Source organism: Callorhinus ursinus, unplaced genomic scaffold, assembly GCF_003265705.2.
Source record: "Callorhinus ursinus isolate GAN/ISIS: 27379988/994484 unplaced genomic scaffold, GSC_fseal_2.0 scaffold34, whole genome shotgun sequence".
Taxonomy (NCBI): Eukaryota; Metazoa; Chordata; class Mammalia; order Carnivora; family Otariidae; genus Callorhinus; species Callorhinus ursinus.
In genome coordinates, this window is record NW_027397096.1 from 6,594,396 (window position 1) to 6,616,290 (window position 21,895).

At 39.8% G+C, this 21,895-nt stretch overlaps 1 protein-coding gene across 3 annotated transcripts in view; it reads right to left on the bottom strand.

The window, feature by feature from the left end:
• The window catches only part of MYO1D (myosin ID), a 349,377-nt gene that overhangs the window by 190,847 nt on the left and 136,635 nt on the right, over positions 1-21,895 (bottom strand). For all 3 annotated transcript variants that reach the window (XM_025851229.2, XM_073879410.1, XM_073879409.1), the window contains 2 exons: positions 13,180-13,346; positions 3,081-3,288 (listed from right to left, as the gene is read on the bottom strand). In XM_025851229.2, coding sequence (XP_025707014.1) covers positions 3,081-3,288; positions 13,180-13,346 — 375 coding nt within the window. The remainder of the gene's footprint in view (positions 1-3,080; positions 3,289-13,179; positions 13,347-21,895) is intronic.

Below are 21,895 nucleotides of genomic sequence, written 5' to 3' on the forward strand. Positions count from 1 at the left end.
CACATAGCACACGAAAACTTAGGTGACTGATGACCTATTCCCAGAAGCTGAGAGAAACTTCCAATAATTTTTATGGCCTGTGGAGGTGGTTTAAAAAACAAATCTGTATCGCCTATATCATACCCTAGAATGGTCTGCCTGAGTTCAGAGAAAGATCCTTATTTCCTGCTCCACCGCTTTATGGTTCAGAAATACAAGATCTCCATCACAGAGCGCCCTGGACATCTTTTCCCCCACGGCAAGGGTGACAGCTTTTGAAGTAGTCATTCCTCTTTTAGAACCTCCCTTTTCTACGTAGAAATTGTAATTTCTCACCAGAAGGAAAGCAGAGGCGCTGCAGAGAGGACAGAAAAAGGAGAGCCGTAGTAGGTGTGCATACCTACTATGCAAGAGCTGGCCATGGGGGCTTGGGGCCCCATCTTTGACTGGTAGAACTGTGGCAGATTAAAGTCTGTGGGACATCGTCAACTGTGGAGGAAGTGAACAAACTGCCACTGGAGACTGAAGACCAGGATTCTACCAGCCACCAAGTGGACAGAAAGTGAGTTCAGGGTAGGGCGACTATACAATGTGTTATCCATAATTATCCATAGCAAAAGTGACACTTCTGACAGCGAAAGGGGTATGAGAGACAACAGTGATAAACCAGGACTGTCCCAAACAAATGGAGAGGGATGGTCACTCTCCTTCAGGGCCAAACCCTGAGCCCGAGTCAATTTCTTGAATAGGTATAAAGTAGAAAAACAAGGTATCAGATCTGCCAAAAGAATAGTAACAACAACAAAACACCAATGGTAAGTACTGAAGATCAAAAGAAAGGATTTAAATATACAGAAGAACAGATATATGACAATAATTGCCCATGGCAGACAGAAAACAGACACCCAACCTGCATAAAACAGAACTGAGTAAAAGCAGTACAAAAAGAGCCAGTTAATACAAGGAAACTGTTTCAGGATGAAATAGAATTTAGTATTCCACTCCGAAAGATTTTCTGAGTTCTAGGCAAAATAATAGAAGACAGCAAAACTTAGAAACATGTTGGCAATTGGAAGGGAAGAGAAAACCTTCATTATTTGCACATGATATAAACATTTCCCCAGAAAAACTAACAGAATCAACAAAGGTTGCATTCTGGATATGGATAAACCAACATAAGCTCATATTATTTCTCTGTACCAACACTGGCATGTAGAATAAAAAATTCACAGCAGTAACAAAAACAATGCGATATCTAGGAATTAACCATGAATTCATATAGCCTCTCTAAATCTAAAGGTCAAAGAAATGATTTAAATAAGCCTATTTTGTACTCTTAAGATGATTTAATACTGTAAAAATGTTAATTCTTTCAAATTAATCTATAAGTTCAATGCCATCCTAATAAAAATTATTGTTGAATTTAATGAACCCTATAAACACACATTAACATTTATATTACAAAATAAAGGTCTATGTGTAGGTTATTCCACCTGCATAAAGAAGAGTAAGAAGATGACTTATCCTACCATACACTAAGACATACTGCAAATGAAACTATGTGGCATCAATGTAAAAATGGGCAACTGTATAAATAAACATTCAGAGACAGACTATATATACAGGATAACATACTGATAGAGGTGGCAACACAAATCAACGGGGAAAGGACACACTGTTCAGTAGATGGTCCTGAGAAAATGGTTCACCATATGGAATAAAATGAAACCAGATTCCTATGTAAAACCACATATATAGGTAAGTTCTAAATGGATTCAAGACCTAAATGTGGAAGATAAAAGTATACGGTTCAGAGGAGAAAACAAAGGCTAGTATCTTTGTGACCTGGAGACAAGGAAAGCCCTCTTCAATAAAATGTAAGACAAAGAATTGAAGAATTTGATAATGTCAAAATTAAGGATTCCCTTCAGGGCACCTGGGTGGCTCAAACAGTTGGGTGTCCGTCTAACTCTTGGTTTTGGCTCAGGTCGTGATCTCAGGGTCATGAGATCAAGCCCTGTGTCAGGCTCCACACCTGCTTAAGAGTCTCTCTCCCTCTGCCACCCTTTCCTTCTCTAAAAAAAATTAAAAAAAAATATTTTAAATGTCTAATGTAAATAGGTGATTAATGTCCAAAATACTCAAGGAATTCCTGCTAATCAACAAGAAAATGATACCAGCTCCAGGAGAAAAATGGACAAAGGACACAAACTGGCAATTTACAGGAAGACCCAAAGAGCAAATAAAGCATTTAGTGAGATACTCAGTTTCAATGGTAACCAGAGAAACACAAAGTAAAACAGCAGTGAGATATCATTATACCTATTAGTCTTGCAAAATTGAGGTGGCTGGATGTTACTAGTTGGGATGTAGGCACATAGTAACTCCCTTAGTGAGCTGGTGCAAACAGACAGTCCTTTTGGGGGAGGAAATGGGCACTACTTATACCAATCAGGTCTATGTACACCATCTGACCCAGCAGCTTTTCTCTTGGTATATATCCCATAGAAAATATACCTCTCTCAGAGGAACAAGATTTTTAAAAAGACACATATATAATTTTTTAAATATTAAAATGGTTCATATGGAAGGCATGGAAATGGGTATGGCAGATAAAAAGAAAAACATGAGTGAGTGAATGATGAATGAATAATGAATGATTGCTACTATGATCTAATGAGCTTCAAGTCAGCACCCCACTCCTCATTCAAGTGCTGGTGCTGGTTATGATGGGTGAGCAGGGGGTTTTAAACACGTCCACAAAACTTCTGAATTACAAGATAAAAAAAAGTCCTTTACCCAGTAAGGCTGAGGGAAAAAACCCAGTTAATTACAAGAGACAAAAAGTTGGCTACTTCAGACATCGCCCCAACTTTAAATACTGGAAGATAAAATGTCTTGAGTTTTGAGGATAGAGTAAGTTTGAGTTCAGGCAGCCAAATAAATTTTACATGTGTGAAGGCAACAGGGAATATTCTAGGATAGGCGTAGATAAAAAGAATATACGATCGTGAACATTTCTTGAATCAAAGAAAACATCCATCAAAATTTTAAGAATGTAAAAGCAAGACCTGGTCCCTGTATATAAAATATAAAATTACCTTTTGCAGAAAGAGGACAATCCTTATGAGCATCTGGGCACGGAGTTCCTCCAAGGTAAACAGTGTTCGGGGTGTTCGAATGAAAATTTTGGTTTTCCCATAAGCAACGTCATCCTGAAAACCACAATGTTCAATCAGCTTCTTGACAGCCTCTTTGTCTGAAGGGAGGTCATGGTTGGGCCAGGTGAATTCACAGATCATCTTGTATCTGTGTGAAAAATAAACAGGGTACAAGTTAAGGGAGAAAAACCTTATGGTCTGAATAGATGCAGAAAGACTATTTAATAAATTCAAGACACTTCATAAATAGAAAAAAAAAAAACTTAGTAATGAATTCTGTTCACTGACCTGGTAAGAGATGTAGAAAAAGACTTAATAAGATACAACACTCCTCATGATAAAGACTTAACTAAACTAGGGATAGAAGGGTTCTTCCTTAATCTAGTACACATTAAATTACCAAGAACCTACAGCAAATATCATTTATAAATGGGTAACCTTTACAAATTCTCTATATGCAAGGACATAAGGATCCCTCGATCATGGTTTTCCAGCCAGCATAGAGAGACCAATAAATAAGCTGGTATGATTGGGGAAGGAATAAAATTCCTATTACTTATGATTCGCTTCAAAGGAAATGAAGATCTTCAGATGAAAACTGTTATCACTAAAAGAAAACTAAGCATATAAGATCAATACACAAAAACCAACTGTGTTTCTAGGCGCAAGCAGCCACGTTGGCCTCTCATAAGGCAGCTCGTCATACACCAGCTTCTTCATGAGTGAAAACGAGCAAGACGGAAGTCACAGGGTCACAGCCTCCTTTCAAAAGTGATATTCTATGACTTTTGCCAAATTCCATTTTGTTAGAAGCAAATCACTAGGGCCAGCCCACGTTCAAGAGAAGGGGCTGGCAAAGAGCAGGACTACCAAGAGGTGGGATCACTGCAACCATCTGAGAAGGCTGCTGAGCACAGCACTGCCCCCCACACCCCGGTGCCAAGTTGTTTAATACATGTAGCCAAACTCAGTAATTTCTTTCATATGTTACATCGGAATTCTAATCCATACAAGAAAGGCTCTCTTCCCACTTGGGTTACAAAGTAATTCACCTATGTGTTCTAGTAGTTGGATGTTTTCATTGCTTACATTGAAATCTTTCATCCACTTGGGGTTCCTTTTGGTATACGGTGTGAGGTATGGATCCAATTTTTAATCTTTTGACAAGTGGCCACCCAGTTGTTCCAACACTATTTACTAAAAGTCCATCTTTCATCCTGTGATTTAATATGGCATTTTAATCATATACTACATTTTCGTATGTACTTCAGTGTATTTCTAGACATTCTGGTCTGTTTCACTGCTCTCTCTGTACATCTGTGCATCAGTCCTATGTGGTTTTATTTTTATTTATTTATTTACTTATTAAGATTTTTAAAAATTTGACAGAGAGAGAGAGACAGCAAGAGAGGGAACACAAGCAGGGGGAGTGGGAGAGGGAGAGGGAGAGGCCGACTCCCCCGCTGAGCAGGGAGCCTGACGTGGGGCTCGATCCCAGAACCCTGGGATCATGATCCAAGCTGAAGGCAGTTGCCCAACTGACTGAGCCACCCAGGGGCCCCAATCATAGATATCTTAGTATATTTTAATATCTGGTGGTCTCTCCTCATCCTTTTCTTTTTAAAAGGTTTTTCTAGCTATTCCTGCCTGCTTATTTTTCTATATGAACTTTAGAATCAATCTGCATAGTTCCAGGGGGAAAACAATCACAAAACAAATCCTTGCTGGTATTTTTATTGGGTTCCCACATTAAATTCATTAAATTTACCTATGATGTTGAATCATCCTATCTAAGAACAAGGCATGTCTTTCCACTTGCTCAAGTCTACTTTTGTGCCTCCTGGGAGTCTTTAAATGGTCTTTGTTGGGCTTCACACATATCTTGCTGAGATACCTAAGCGGTGTGTGATCCCTTCTTCTTGATGGATCTCTCTTTTCTGAGCTTCCATGACAGCATGATCTCCCTGATGTCCGTCTGTCTCTCTGGATATTTCTTCTTGATCTCATTTTCTGGCTACTGCTCCTCCATTACTGGACCCTCAAATGTTGGAGGACCCCAAGGCTCATATCAGGTCCTCTTCTATGTGCAACCTCCCATCATCTCATCTACTCCATCCATTTTATTTTTCAATTCATGAATTTTCCATAGCCCAGCTCTGAGTTCTGAGCTTTAGATGCATACATCCAATGCTCACATAAGTCTTGAGGGGCATCTTACATTTCTTTCACTTTCCCACTTCAGTGCCCACAGTTACTAGACCCAGAATCCTGGGAATCGTTATTTGATCCCTTCTCTCCTCTATCTGTCCTTCTAATTCATCATCAAATCCTATCGGGCTTACCTCTAAAATATATTTAAAATTCAACTACTCTCATTTTTACTGCCATAATCTTAATCCAAGCCACCATCAGGCTTAGTAAAATAGACTCCTGAACTGTTTTCCAGTTCCTCCCCAATCCATTCTGCAAGCTCAGCTGCCATAGGACTTTTCTAGAAAATCTTACATCATTTTTATCTTTTACTGCTCTCCCCCTTCAGCACTATACTCCAATCACATTGGCCTTCTTTAGGGTCCTGTAGTGTGGTTGCCTCTTTCTTCCTTTAGAGCCTTTGCACATGCTGTTCCCATTGCCTGGAATGCTTTTTAATCTACTACTTCAAAGGCTGGCTCCTGCTTATCCTTTAGACTTTTACTGTCTTCTTTCATCAACCACCAACCTCCGTTATTCCTCTCTATACATTTAAAAGCCTACTCACTTGCCAAATAGGGAGAAACCAAATGAAAGAGTTCAAATATGAAGAGGTAATAAGCACATGAAAAAAGGAAACAAAATCAGAATCATCCCCAATTCATTATAACACTAGAATAAGAGTCAACATTTGGGCTATAATATAGATAGTCATGGTGTGTTTGAAATTTTCGGCATACCGCAGAAGCTGGAAGCAACCCGCCACCACACCGCTCAGCTAAGGTGCTCTTCCTTTCTTCCTGATGGTAAAATGGCAAGACCCCAGTTCTCCCACAAACCAGCATCCTGAACTTGTGAATTAAAAAGCTGAACTCATCTGCTTCCTGACAATGAGTATTATCTCCCTGAAACACTCACGCAGCTTTTAAGGTTATCAGAACATTTAAAATCCTTCTCTTTTTCAATAAAACAAATGAAAATAAAAAAAAGTGACAAGTAAAACTGGAGGTTCAAACCTAGCTTTAAAAAATCTGCAGAATCTAAAAGCAAAAATTTACAGTGGAAAATGTTACTTTTTCTCTTGCCAGCATCAGAACCATTAGTCCAATACACACTGTCTATCCCACCCCACGTCCCACTATTAGTTCAACTGGTGTGACAGTAAAATAACACGGCCATCTCCCAATCGGAACACATTCATCTTATGTAAAGCTGAAGATAAAGACAGTCTGCAGAGTAGACATAGGCTATTTTCCCAGACGCATATCCCACGGCCTCATACAGCACCCTTCCTAGATGATTCTAGAGAGGACCTAATCTCGACTTATATAATCATCAATCAGATAGACTTGACCTTCCACAATTCCGTCTTGTAAAAGGTAAGTTTAACACATTTATTGTGATTATTAATATGTGTCCAATGTCTCAACTTCTTTTATATTTTCTATCAGATGTGCCTTCTTGCTGTTGCTTTTTACTGTTTTTCTCTTGGACAGACTATTTTCTTTCTTTTTTTTTAAATTTAATTTTATTATGTTATGTTATTCACCATACATCACATCATTAGTTTTTGATGTAGTGTTCCATGATTCATTGTTTGCATATAACACCCAGTGCTCCATGCAATACGTGCCCTCCTTAATACCCATCACCGGGCTAACACATCTCCCCACCCCCCTCCCCTCTAAAACCCTCAGTTTGTTTCTCAGAGTCCATCATCTCTCATGGTTCATCTCCCCCTCTGATTTACCCCCTTCATTTTCCCCCTCCATCTTTTTTTTTTTTTTTTAACATATATTGCATTATTTGTTTCAGAGGTACAGGTCTGTGATTCAACAGTCTTACACAATTCACAGCACTCACCATAGCACATACCCTCCCCAATGTCTATCACCCAGCCACCCCATCCTTCCCACCCCCCACCACTCCAGCAACCCTCAGTTTGCTTCCTGAGATTAAGAATTCCTCATATCAGTGAGATCGTATGATACTTGGACAGAATGAATTTTCTTTATTTCATTTTATTTTCTCTGATTTGAAAGCCATCCCTTCAATTGTGAGGCAATGCACTGATGGTGGGCTCAGGAAGCAAGGGCCTGAGTCCAAATAGGGCTCCCACTTGCCACGACTCGGCTCTGTGACCTGGGGCAAGTTACTCAACCTTTGGGTGCTCCGTTTTCTCATCTGCATAAAAATGGGAGGTGCCATCTTCTCCTTATCTGGAGGTCACCACCAGTGACTTACTACCTACTACCCCGTAGGGCACTCAAATCAGTGCCTGGGATATGCCGTGAGCAACTCACAGTGTTTGTTAGCCACTGTTATTATCATTGTCTTAAAATTTTTCATATATATAAAAAGTATGTATTTATATGAAAATATATGCTTATTTTTTCCTGTCCAGTTAATTATATCTCTATCTTTCCCATAAACAGTACAAAAGTCTTTACTTCTCTGTACTTTTCACTCCAATTTTCATTTTTGTTTCAGATTTTTACCAAAGACTTTTTCCCACTTACAATGGATACATGTTTAGACTTAAAAGTTTCACTGCTTTATTTGTTCAATATTACTTTTTGCATTTCATTTTTCTCTTCTGCATTTATTTTTCCTTTTGCTCTAGAAGATTTTTCAGAGGATCTCTGAATAGTAAGTTTTTTGAGCCTATATATGTCAGAAAATATTTTTATTGTACTGACACTCTTGAATGATAATTTGGCATGGAATAAAATTCTTTTTTTTAAAAAAAGATTTATTTGAGAGAGAGAAAGAGTTGAGAGTAGGGGAGGGGCAGAGAGAGGGAGAGGGAGAGAAGAATCCTCAAGTAGACTCCCTGCTGAGCATGGAGCCTGATGCAGGGCTCCATCCCAGGACCCCAAGATCATGACCTAAGCCAAAATCAAGAGCCGGCCGTTCAACTGACTAAGCCACCCAGGCGGCCTGGCATGGAATAAAGTTCTAAGTATAAAGTTCATCCCCTCTCACTGTAAAGATATTGCTGCTTTGTCTATTTGCATCAAATGTTGCTAATGAGAAGTCTGGTGTCTGTATGATTCTCATTCCCTGGTAGTACTTTGTCTTTTCTTGGGAGCTCTAAGTATTTTCCTTTATCGCTAACATTCTAAAAGTGAACATAATGTAATTTCATTTTTAAAAAATTCACATGCTTTCCACTCTGTGTATTCTTTCAATCTGAAGATTTCTGTCTTTTTTCAGTTCAGGAAAATTCTTGGCCACTATTTGTTCAAGTACTGCTTCTCCCCTCTGCTCTCTCTCCTTTCCTTCGGGAGCTCCTGCTGAATAGCTGTTGGCACTCCTGGATTGACTTTACATACTGCCTGAGCTCTAGTATCTCCCATCTCTCTCTTTCTTTGTGATGAAATCTGCAAGAACTCTTCAACTTGATCTTCCAGTTTACTAATGTGCTTTTTAAAAGAGGTTTAGTTTAATTTTTTTAAATTGTGGTAAAAATTACACACAATAAAATGCACACATTTAGGTATACAGTTTAACAAGTTTTGAAAAATGTATACACTCATGAAACTGACACCCCATCAAGATGCAGAACATCTCCATAATCTCAGAGAGTGCCCCTTTCTCTCTTCCCATCAGTTCCCCCACTCCAGAACTGACCATGGTTCTGATTTCTATCTGTTCTTGAACTTCATATAAGTGGCAGCATACAGGATGTATTCTTTGGTGACTATCCTTTGTTGACATAATGTGCCATTCATTCATGTTGTTGTATCAGCCATTCATTCCCTTTAATGCTGGTTAGCAGCCACTGTGTGATTATGTGACACATTGCTGACTTATTCTCCTGCTGATGGACAAAGCTCTCTTCAGTTGTGTTTAATCTGATTTTCATTTTCCAAATCTCTATTTTTCCCAATAATTACCTGTTCTTGTTTCTGATTTCATATTCCTATCCTAGGCCCATAATTATCTCCTTCATCTCTCTGAAAATATTAAACAGGCTAGTTCCAATGCCATTTACTCCTTACTCTGGTTCCTCAGGGGGTAAGGTTTGGCATCTGTTGGCCTTACTGTCTCTTCTTCATGGTCTGGTCTCTCTCGGACGTTTCCCTGTTATCCTGTCTACTTCCACAGAGTCCTTCTGTGTACATCTTGGCCTTGGTTGGCCTCTTGTAACGTGGCGAGTTTGGCTTCATGGGTGTCAGCCATCATGCCTATGATGTCCCCCTTGCAGCTACTGAGGTGTCCCTTGTCCTAGCCATTGTGGCCACCTCCTGGTGCTGCAGCTGTAGCCAACTCCACAGAAACAGTACATTCAGGATGGTTTCCTGAATGGCAAAGGCAGTCTTTCCTTAAAACTGCGACCTTGGCTAACACCTGGGTCTTCACAATTGCTTCACTTCGTATTTAGGAGGGAGTCACATTTCCAAGGTTCACTGAGACTCAAACCCCTTCTTGATTCCATAGTGTGGCTGTGCATCTTCTTGGTTTTAAAGATATATAATTTACATTATTTGGGGATGTTCTTGGAGTAGAAATGGACTTAATCTTATGCCACTAAGACCACCATATTTGAAATTCACAGGTTCCTTTGAATCTTTTCTAGTGTATTTTTATATATGTATTAGAAAACATATTCCAATCCTTATAGCATGTCTCCCATGCCAAGAAACAAACACAACCAAAACCTCCTGAGTTGAACGTAAAAGATATGGATGCACTTGCAAAATTCCTTGTCTCCTCCAAGTCAGGCTTGTTTACTGTTCTCTTACCTTAGCTACTCACCACGGTTTCCCTTTGTCTCATGATAAAATATTTTCGGTTCAGCCCCATCCTATAGTTACCCAGTCCCACCCTGCTCAGGCCAATATTTAACGTCTGCTGATTTTTTATGGGTGATAACAAAAAAACAAATTCTGTGACTAAGCAATTGCTAGAATTCTAAGTGTAATAACAACGGACTAGCAATCTTTCTAACATAATTTGACACTGTTTGAAATCAAGACTCAGAATGCACACATCTCTACTCATGAAAACATTCCAACTCTACAGCCTCAATAAGCAAACGAAAAACCAAATCTAAAGGACAGTGTGATTTCAGTAAGGAAAATGGTCGGTTTTGAGCATAACCTTTTGATCAGTGTAAAATGAAGTTTGAATTTTCCAGGCTACTGCGCTTTATTCATTCTGAGAGTCTCCATTTAGTGCAATCCCTTTCACTTCTGTGCAAAAGTAGCTGAACACTGGTGGAGAAAACCAATAATGCTGGTGGTCTCACTGCCCATTGATAACCTCAGATCTCACACGGACACTCGGGCCTTCCTGCCAGCAATCCTACCATACAAATCTGTGCTTTCCCACTCTCCAAAATGAGTATTCCCACTTCCCCTCAAACCTCCACACTACCTCTTATCTCCACTCCCCCACTCTTGGCCTCACCTCATGCTTGGTTAAGGAAACAGAAGCAATCAGATTGGAACATTATCTTTGCCATCTGCAGACCTTTAAGCCTTTCTGCATCTGTATTCATATTCTCTGCCTTTTGTCCTGTTGCTATGGGGGAAGTGTCCCTACTCTTACCTAACGCTGGCAAACCTTCCACTTGTGTGGGATTCTGAGCCTTGCCTTCTCAAGGATGTTATGATGATGACAATGACCTCCCTTGGTCCTGCGCCTCTGGGTTCTCCCTCTGTTCTGAATCAGCCCCACCTGCGTCCATTTCCTAGTGTCTCCTGACCTCACATCCCACATTCTTCCCTGCCCTCATTCACAGCACACATTCTTGAGTTGTCTACAGGTGTCCAGCTTCTCAATTCACTTCCCAACCTGTTCAAATCAGGCTCTGCCCAGCCTTTTCTCCCTTGGCTGCTATGTTGCCAGATCTAATGCTGAAGCTTCTACCTTTGCCTTACTTGACAACTTGACTGCACAGCAATGTGCGATATGGTAACTACACTTTTCTTCTTGAAATGATGTCTTCTCTTGGCTTCTGTGACATAACCCTTTTCTGGTATCTCCTCTATCTCATTGGTGGCTCCTCTTCTTCTCTTTGGTGGTTCCTTCATGTCAGATCACAAACCTAAGTGTCTGAGTGGGCCTCCTCGTCTCTATCTAGTTCTGAGACTTTATATGTCATCTCTAGACTAATGACTCCAGCATCTCTATCTCCAACCTGCACTTCTTTCTGGAACTCCCAATATGTGTATTTAATAGCTCATTTAATATTTCTACCTAGATTTTCAGTAGCCATTTCAAACCTAAACGTCAAGAGACAAACCTTGAGTCCATCCTTGCCCCTGTTCCATGACCTCTTCCTCAAGTTTCCCTTACCCAATCTCATCTCAGCAAATGGTATATGCTTACCCATGCCAAAATCTAATTGTGATCCTTCACTCCTCTCTTCTTCTCTTATCTAGCCAATTCATGAGCAAGCCTGGTCAACCTTCCCCTAAAACATATCCCAAATCTGTCCACTACCCTTGCATCTACAATCATCTCTTGTTCAAGGCACGAACAAGCCCCCTCTCCCCGGTTCCCACAGTAACATCCCTAAATGTCTCCTTGCTTCCTATCCACACAGCAGTCACACAGTATCTCCTCAAACAGCCATAAGATTAGGTTGCTCCCTGCTTAAAATCCACCACTGGGTTCCTGCCAGATTTAGTCAAAATCTAAACTGTTTAGTCTGGATTATAAAACTCGACATGATCTGGCCCCTGTCCACCTCTCTGATCTCATCTCACACCCCTGCCCTGTCACTGAGCAGCCTCCAGCCACACAGCTACGCTTGCTACCTAACACACCACACTCACTACGAACAGCTGAGCCTCTCCCTCACTGTTCCCTCTGATGTTCATGTGGCTGGCTTGTTCCTGCCATTATTATCTCCTTAGAGACTCTTCTGAGCACCCAATATTTTTATCTACTTATTCACATTCTGTGGAATCTGTAGTCTAGAACACAGGAAATGTTCAATAAATATTTTTAGATAAATGAACAGATGGAATTTAAAGGGACTTTATGAGTCCCAGTTGTCAACTATCATTATTATTACTAACAATAAATAACAGGAGCAATGATATCTTACATATATTGAATGACTGCTATATGCCAGGTTCCATTCTAACTGCTTTATACACACACACACACACACACACACACACACACACACACACACACATACACACACAATCTCATTTAATTCTCCAGCAACCCTAAAAAGTAGTTATTATTACTAACCCCCTTTTTAACACCCGAGGAAACAGATGCATGGAAAGATAATGTAATTTGCCCACGGTCAAAAAGCCAAGAAATGGCAAAGCCAGGATTCAAACCAGGTAGACTAATTACACGGTCTCCATGATTAACTGCTTAATATTTTGTTATTATGGTAATTACTAATATCGGTAAGGACAGACAGCATTAACTGAACATCTATTATGCATCAGGCACCTAGCTTTTTTTACTTAGGTTAACTTAATCCTCACAACAACAGCCTTACAGGTAGTGTTATTAAACTCATTTTACAGATGCAGAAACAAAGTCAAAGACGTTAAATTTCTAGCCCAAGATCACACAGCAAATGAGCGGCATACCCAGGATTCCAAGCCAGATGTGACTCTGAATTTAGGTTCTTTCTACCAAACTACAACACCCATATTTTTCCCCCACAGAATGAATCTTTCCTCATGGTCTATAAACCATAAACTCAGGGAGACTCTTGAGCTGAATGAGAAAGTTTTTCATATTTGCAGTTCTCTTGACTCTTACTCATTTGACAAATACTGAAGAGTATTTAATCTGTGCTGATACACTGTCCTACGTGGGGAGGACCCCAGATTTGTTGATGTCTGTCAGGGCTCTTTATTCTCACCTGTGAAGAAACTTCTCATATGTCTGGCGGAAGGCAAACCCCGCCCGCCGCACCCTCACATTTTCCAGTAGTCCAAGATACTCCACTTGGTGCCGACAGCGCTCATCATCAAATATCTGTGGGGATTTCTTGTCATTGGGTTTAATGCAACGTACATAATATGGCTCCTAAAGAAATAAATCAGCAAATGGTAAGTTTCACTGGAGAAAAATCCCAAACTAAGGACTCTAACATGTAATTAGTGTTAATTGTGTCAAATTAAGCTCAGTGCCTCTAATTTCTCAGACATATACTTGTGAATAAAGTAGTTATTCTTCCTTCCCCTTCAAGATTGGGAGTTCTTGTGCATCTAGCTAAAATTTTGTTTTATTATATTTTAGGAATTCATCAGGAACTGCAGAAAGGGGATAAAACTAAGGAGTAAATAATTGAGATGTGTAAACATTGAGTTTATGTGTATTTATGGAAAGATGGTTAAAAAGGAACAGAAAGAGTAATTTAATAGAAAGAGGAAGGAGCCATGAAAAAGATGAACTGCAATGAAGAACATAAAATGTAAGCCCAGCTCTGGCACACAGTAGGTGCTCTGTAAGCATTATGGCTGCCATCCATCATCATCATCGTCATCCTCACCATCATCACGTTAGTTTGTGCTTTTGAAAAAGAGATTGAAACTTATAAGTAGAGAAGTTACAAAACCTCCTGTAGGTGTCACTGACTCTAAGAAAGAGTCTACCAAGAAATCTCTCCCTCTGGGCCAATTAAGTTTTCTACCATGCATTAGATCATAACTCCTTTTAAGTATAAAACTGTGCTGGTGTAAGACCGATCCTGGTTTGCTGAAGGTAACAAATTCTCACTGGATGAATCAAGGTCAAATGTATCCTACTTACCAAAGAGTTACTTTCCCTTCTCTGATCTATAACCTATCAGACACAAACAGATGCACTTTAGTTAAGAGATAGAGTCCTCTGTAGATAGGCGATTTTGAGCTCTACTGAGGGCTAGAGGTAAAAGGAAGTAGTCAATAATTTAAGAAGAGAGATTGGAAGAATGTGAAGTTACTTGCATTCTCAACAGTGAGTTTTCAACATCTACACAGGAAGCTCCAAGGACAGATTTAATCATGCTGCATTCCTTGGTGAAAAAAATGCCACTTTTTCCCCTTTTTCAAGGCCCTGCTTATGTTCATTTCCTATTGCTGCCACAGCGGATTACCACTGAAACCGCCTAAAAGCACAAAGTTGAACAAAAATAAAAATGGCCGCACTAATGCTTCAGCGAAGCTCAATTTTAAAGTAACCTTTTTCCTCTCTTCTGCACAGCTCCTCTCCTCCCTTCTTAGCCTTTTGTTCCAGGAACCCCGTACCACCCTAAAGACATGATGAAGGAGGCTGGTAGCACCTACACAATTCCTGTCAAACCCGGCTAGATCCTGTTATTTCCCTATAAACCACCCCAGTCCCTTCCTCCCGTAGGGTTTGCAGTTTCTGAAGGCCATGGCCTGTGCAGCCTCCTTTGCCCTGCAAAGCAAGAAAGCTCTCGTTCGTCTTTATCTCAAACTCTGTCTTTTGCCTTATACTTTGGCTCCGAAGCACGGAGGTCGGTTTTCTACAACACCACAGATTTAGTGGCTTAAACCAACACAAATTTATTCTCATAGAACTCTGGAGGTCAGCAGTCTGAGATGGGCCTCACCTGGCTAAAAATCCAGGCTCTGATCTTCTAGAGACTCTTAGAGAGAACCCACTTTCCTATCTTTTCCAGCTTCTAGAGGCTGCCCACATTCTTTGGCCTGTGGCCTCCTTCCATCTTGAAAGCCAGTAATGGCCTATAAAGTCTTTCAAATGATACTATCTCCCTGGTTCTGACTCTTCTGCATTCCTCTTTCCCTTTGAAGGACTCTTAAATTTACAAAGATCCTACACCTGGACAATGCAGGATAATCTCTTTAAGTTCAGAACCAGCAATCTTAACTCCACCTGCAACCTTCATTCTACCTTGCCATTCAACGCAACATGTTTACAAGTTCTGGGGATTAGGGCATGGGTAACCTTGGGAGGCTGTGGTATAAAAATAAAAATAATAATAATAATATCTCCATCTCTCTCCCTCTCTTTCTCCCTGGACTTTGTCACAGGTCCTAGCATAGAACTTCTAAAACCTTGGGAATTTCCTCAGTAGTAAGAATGTCTTTGTTATGCTAATGAGGTGACTCCTGCCCAGCTCCCAGATAGCTTTAGGATGGGGGGTGGGCATCACAAAAATCCTCCATAGGATTAGAGAAGGGACTTTCAGCAACCTGACCTCCACAGAGGGAAGGCTGGAGGTTGAGTCCAGTCACGGGCTAATGATTTACTCAATCATGCTTATATAATAAAACCCTTATTTAAAAAAACCCTCATTCAAAAAAACACTCAGACACAGAGGCTCCAAGGAGCTTTTTAGTTGGTGAACATATCAATGTATGGGGAGGGTGATGTAACCCATCTCCATGAGGAGAACCTCTTGCTCTCTGGATGTCCAGACCTCCCAGACCTTGTCACTGTGTGCAACTCTTCATCGGGCTGTTCCAGGTAGTGGGAGAACTGAACTGAATTGTAGAACACTCTGTCCATCAGTGTCTTTGAGAACCGGTGTTGAAATGCAGAGGCCATTACTCTGCCTACAACACCTGCCTTTTTTCATCACACTGTGGCAGCTTTTAAAGACAGGACCACAATATTTCACTGCACTTCCCAATAAGAGGTGAATTTTCCACCCCACTCCTGGGATCTGGGCTGGCCCTATGACTTGTCTTAACCAAAAGAATGTGGCAGAAGTGATACTGGGTTACTCGTGGACACTCAGCCTTGAGGCGCTTTGAACTTTTGGAATACTTCTTCCATCATGTGAAGAAACCCAGGACTAAAAACTGTATGAAGAAAGAGGACAAGTTATCCAGTCATTCAGCCATGGCATTTGGGGAGCCATTTTAGACCATTTAGACTTGGTGAGCCCCAGTGAGACCAGACAAACTGGCTAGTCAACCCGCCAAATCATGAGACACAATAAATTGCTGTTGTTCTAGGCACTACATTTTAGGGTGATTTGTTATGAATTAAGACAACTGATACTTCTTCCCTATTCTGGAACACCAATCCCTGGCTTAGGTATTAAGCAGAGATTTGATATTATTACAAAGTACAAGCAGAATCTTACTTTAGAAAACAGTGATAGGTGACCACATGTTCATGAATCTCTAATGGTTTTCAAAGTGGAGATTTATATGGGGAGATTGTGGCTCACTTTTTAAAAGTTTAAATAAATTTAAAACAAACTTAATGGGATGGGGAAGGCAGGGAGGGGGTATTATTTACTTGAGGATTTTCTGCAAGTTTCCTGGGATACGGGACCTTTACTGCTTGACAAATAAACTGAAAGAAGTGTCATTGAGCACAGCAAATATCAAAATGCTGCTAGATCTATCTGTATACTTTGGCAGCGGTGTAACAGAATAAAAATCACACAGAATCAGGATACTCGGGTATTCGTCATTTCTGATCTTAACTAGCTATGATAAAGTCTCTCTGGACCTAATAACCTAATTTATGAAAACAGGATATTAGGGCTTCCATGTTAGTAATGACAAATTAGGTAATTTAAACCAACACCCATGCTGGGGACATGTGAGATAGGCAATTAAAATATACAAAAAGCACCTGCTTAAAGACAGCGGAGAATTAAATTATGGGACCAGAATCTAGGAGGTGGAGGATGCCATGCAAGTTGCCAGGTTTGAGGCCTAATTTACCAACTCCAGAGGAAGTGGATGGGATCTAAGTAGAGGCTGTGATAGCCTCATAGGGCTAGTGGGAAAGAGATCAGAGAGTAGGGCCTGAAAAGGAGGTCATGGGTAAACCCCTTGCACTTTGGGCTGGGATCCAAAAAGGCAGCCACTAGCAATGAGGGTGAGTCAGAAGTAGGCAGTCTCTCACAGGGACTTGAAATTGGAGCAGCTGATCTGAAATACTAGAGCTCTTAGCTGCTTAAAAGGAGCAAAAGTCAATCTTTACTGGAGAAAGATTACATAAACTTGGGTCTCCAGTTATTTCTATAAACAATTTTGCCAATATAATGTTGGGAGCAAAATAAAAACTAACCACATAAGGAACCAAGATAACAAGAATTAGAAACAGCAAAACATAAAATAAACAGACCTGCAGAAATCCAGATATTGATAACAAAATAACCATGAGATAATAAAATAACTATGCTTACCGTGCTCAAGATGACAGAAGACAATATTAAGAACTTTTTAGAGAACCAGAAACTATAAAAAAGAACCGAATCAAATGCATAACCTAGGACTGAAAAATACAATGATGGGAATTGAGAAGCCAGTGGATCAGTCTTTGTATTTCTGGGAAGAAATTTCCCAGAATGAAGCAGGGAGAGATGAAAAGATGAAATGACAGAGAGGTTAGGAGGCACAACAGATAGAGCGGGATGGCCTGGAGAGGAGACAGAAGGGGCAGAAGCAGTATTTGAAGAGCTAACAGCCAAGAACTTTGCAAAACTGATGAAAAACAATCAAACAGTGACAAACTGAAGAAGTCCTACAAATTTTGAGGATTAAAAAAAAAAAAACAAAAACTGACACCTAGGAACACCGTAGTAAAACTATGGAATACCGAAGCAAAGCAGCCAGAGGAGAAAAGATCCATTACCTCAGGAGCAACAGACTGACAGTTGACTTCTCACAAGAAACAATGGAATCCAGAAGATAAAGGAGTATTATCTTTGAAGTATGGAAAGAACTGCCAAGGCAGAATTCTGCACCCAGCAAGAATATTCTTCACAAATGAATGTGGTATATATACACAATGGAATATTATGCAGCCATCAAAAGGAATGAGATCTTGCCATTTGCAACGACGTGGATGGAACTGGAGGGTGTCATGTTGAGTGAAATAAGTCAATCAGAGAAAGACATGTATCATAGGACCTCACTGATAGGAGGAATTCTTAATCTCAGGAAACAAACTGAGGGTTGCTGGAGTGGTGGGGGTGGGAGGGATGGGGTGGCTGGGTGATAGACACTGGGGAGGGTATGTGCTATGGTGAGCACTGTGAATTGTGCAAGACTGTTGAATCACAGATCTGTACTTCTGAAACAAATAATGCAACATATGTTAAGAAAAAAGAAAAAGAAGAAGATAGCAGGAGGGGAAGAATGAAGGGGAATAAGTCGGAGGGGGAGACGAACCATGAGAGACAATGGACTCTGAAAACAAACTGAGGGTTCTAGAGGGGAGGAGGGTGGGGGGATGGGTTAGCCTGGTGATGGGTATTAAAGAGGGCACGTTCTGCGTGGAGCACTGGGTGTTATGCACCAACAATGAATCATGGAACACTACATCAAAAACCAATGATGTAATGTATGGTGATTAACATAACAATAAAAAATAAAAAAATATTCTTCACAAATGAAAACAGTACATAATATTTTCAGGTAAACAAAACCAGAGACTCTGTCAACAACAGATCTCAAATATAACAGGATGAAATTCAGGGATAAGAAAAATGACCCCAGATGAAGGTCAGCGATACAGAAAGAGGAAAAAAGTAACAAATGAGTAAATCTAAACAGATACTGACTATATGTAGTAGTAACAGCAATGATATGATGTCATCATTTTGCTGGCTACACACACAATTAAAATACATGACCAAAATAGCACAGAAGTTGAGAGGAAGGCAGATGGAATTATAACATTTTATGGACCCCCCCACCCCCAAAAAATGTTTTGTGGACCTTCCATCTTCTAGGAAGGAGGTAAAAGTACCAAATTATATTAGATTTTTATATTGAAGAATGGAATTATAATCAATCAAATAACCACCAAAACAATATTTTGATATAAATCTTCCAAAATAACAAAGGGAATAATAAAAAATAATTGCAACACTGAGTGGCAGGGGTCAGAGGGTCACGTTCTGACTCAAAAGACTCACAGGCCACACCTGGCATGTGTTTACTCAGGACAAAAACATGGCTTGCCAAGAGAAGTGTCACAGCCCCCTGCAGCTGTCCAAACAGCAGCTAGGTGACAGCTTAGGGGCAAAGAGGTATGATCCACATTGGGAGGGTATGGAAAGTGCCCTTGGTGTAAAAGCCTCATGCCCCACAGTATCTAATATCCCTTTCAACTAGATCTGAAGACATAGCATCCAGGGTCCTCAAAAGGGACATGCTTAATACATGAGTCCCCATATTCAGGGAAGCCCAAATATGTCATCCCCATCAGACATTTCTTATTCTCCCAGCAGAGATGCGATTTACAAACAGGGATAATTTTTATCATAAGCAATGCTGTGTAGTAATACTGTCAATATACATCTTACTGCATCAATGGGAACAGAGTGAGAAATTTAATGGAGGGTTAATTGTCAAGCAGAAGGAACAGAATTTTGTTAACCTTTTGCCCACAATGACCAGTTGAAAAGAAAGTTACAAAGGAAAGAAACAGAAATACAGAAGCATCAAATAGGAAACACTAATGGCACAGTCAATTTAAATGCAACTACATTAAAAGCATAGAAACTACATTATAGAAAACTAAAAGTAATGTAATGGACTAAGTGATGTATTCAAAAGACAAAGATCGTCAGCTTGCATAAAAAACCAAATCTTATTTACTATACACTACTTACAGGCACATACTTGAAACATAAGGATACAGAAAGGTTAAAAGTAAAAGGGTGGAAAAATTTATACCATGCAAACCCTGGCCACAAAAGAAGGTGGTGTTAACTATTTATTCATGCAAAGCTGACTTTAAGGCAAAAAGCAGTACAGAAATACAGAGGCATTTCATAATGATAAATAACTCAAACACTAGAAGAAATAATAGTTCTAACTTGAATAAGCCTAAATAAATTCTTAAAATATCTAAAGCCAAAACAGAAAGTGCAACAAGGAAAAGCAGACAAATTCAGAATCACAGATTTTGTCACATTTTGGCATTGACAAAACAAAAACATTAGTAAGAATGCAGAAAAATCGGACAACAGTATGAGTAGCAGACTTGATCTGATAGGTGTCTATAGAGTACAATGCAAACTATTTTTATATATATAAACAAAACATATACAAAAAGAAAATTTAAGAAATTTCTAAGGACTGAAATCACACAGAGTATATTATAACCCCTGAACAAATGAGATTAAGCTAGAAATCAAGGGCAAAAAATAATTAGAAAATCTTATAGGTTTGGAGATTAAAAAAAAAATTCTGTAAGACCTTTGGGTCAAAAAGAAAATTACAGCGTAAATTTAGAAATACTTGTAACTCAATAGTCCATACAATTATGTGGGCAAAGCAATCTTTGTATAATGTATCATTTGACTAGTAAAAGTAACTTTACTCAACAGAAACCAGTTAAATGGAATTTTACCAATATTAACTGATTTGCACAGGAAGTGTGAACACTGGATTAGATGCTAATGACCGACTAAGGACTGGGGGGATGCCCTTCCATCCTGTTTAGTAATATAAAAATCTTCAAAGAATCCAGTGGAAATACTTTCTCTATATTTAATCAGCATTCTGCCTCAATTTATAAATGCTGCCTCCTCTCTCATTTATAAATATCCAGACTGAGTCAGCCTAAGAAATCCTAAATTTGACAAATTCCAGTGTCTATTATAAAGGTTAAACTGCAAAAGTTAATACTGATCTTGTTCTCTTGCACATCTTAACCGGTTTCTCCCTATATTTTATGGAAAACATTATTTGTGAAAGTACACCAGTTGGTATATGCAGTAGCCAGAAAAAACTGTATTTAGACATTCACCCATTTAACTTGCTTTGAACACTGCCAAATAGAGTCACAGGGCAGATTCAAGCTCATTTAATAATTAACTGACCATCTGCTTAGGGCGTGCTTTATTAGGTATCAAGGGTATATCAAATTAGTAGAACTCACTCCCTGTATTTAAAAGACCGAGAATCTAGGTGGAGAGACAAGGCATGCATTAACACACTGTAGATTCTGAAACCAGGTGAGGAAGTCAGGACTTCCACTTCTGGTGGTGCAGGACTAAGCAAGACCATCAACCTTCCTGATAACTTCACGAGAGAAAGCACTAGACAGATATGGGGTGCGGGAGAATCTTAAATGCATCAAAGAGCTAATAAGATAACCGAGATAAGAATAAGACTAAAATCCAGAGGGGTGAGGCCAGCCTTCAGGGCTGCTTTCATCTTGTGGACAGCCTTGTGGGGCCAGGGGACTGCAGGCTGGAACCCAAGGCCATGAAGGGACAGTGGTCTGCAATCCTGAGGAGCTAACCCTGGGAGTCCAAGGGGAATGGAAAACAATTTGGCCCATCGCTAAGCCACTCCAGGCCCTGAACTTGGATTGAAGTGATCCCAGATTGTCAGAATTTGTCTGATAAATCTTTTTAAACTTTCAGCTCTTCTGGATTCTTTGTCTTTGATTTGATTTGACAATTTTTATCCATTTTTACGTTCAATGTAATCACTAGCATGCTTGGGTTTCTTTCTACCATCTTAATTTGTCCTGGCTTTCCTACGTTCTTTTGTCTCCTCTTCCCTGTGTTTTTTAGAACAGATTATTTGCTTCTCATTCTGGCTCTGCCTCCCCCCACCCCACAGCTAGTTTAGAAGTTATAACTTCATTTCTATTCTTTTCATGACTCCATGAGGACA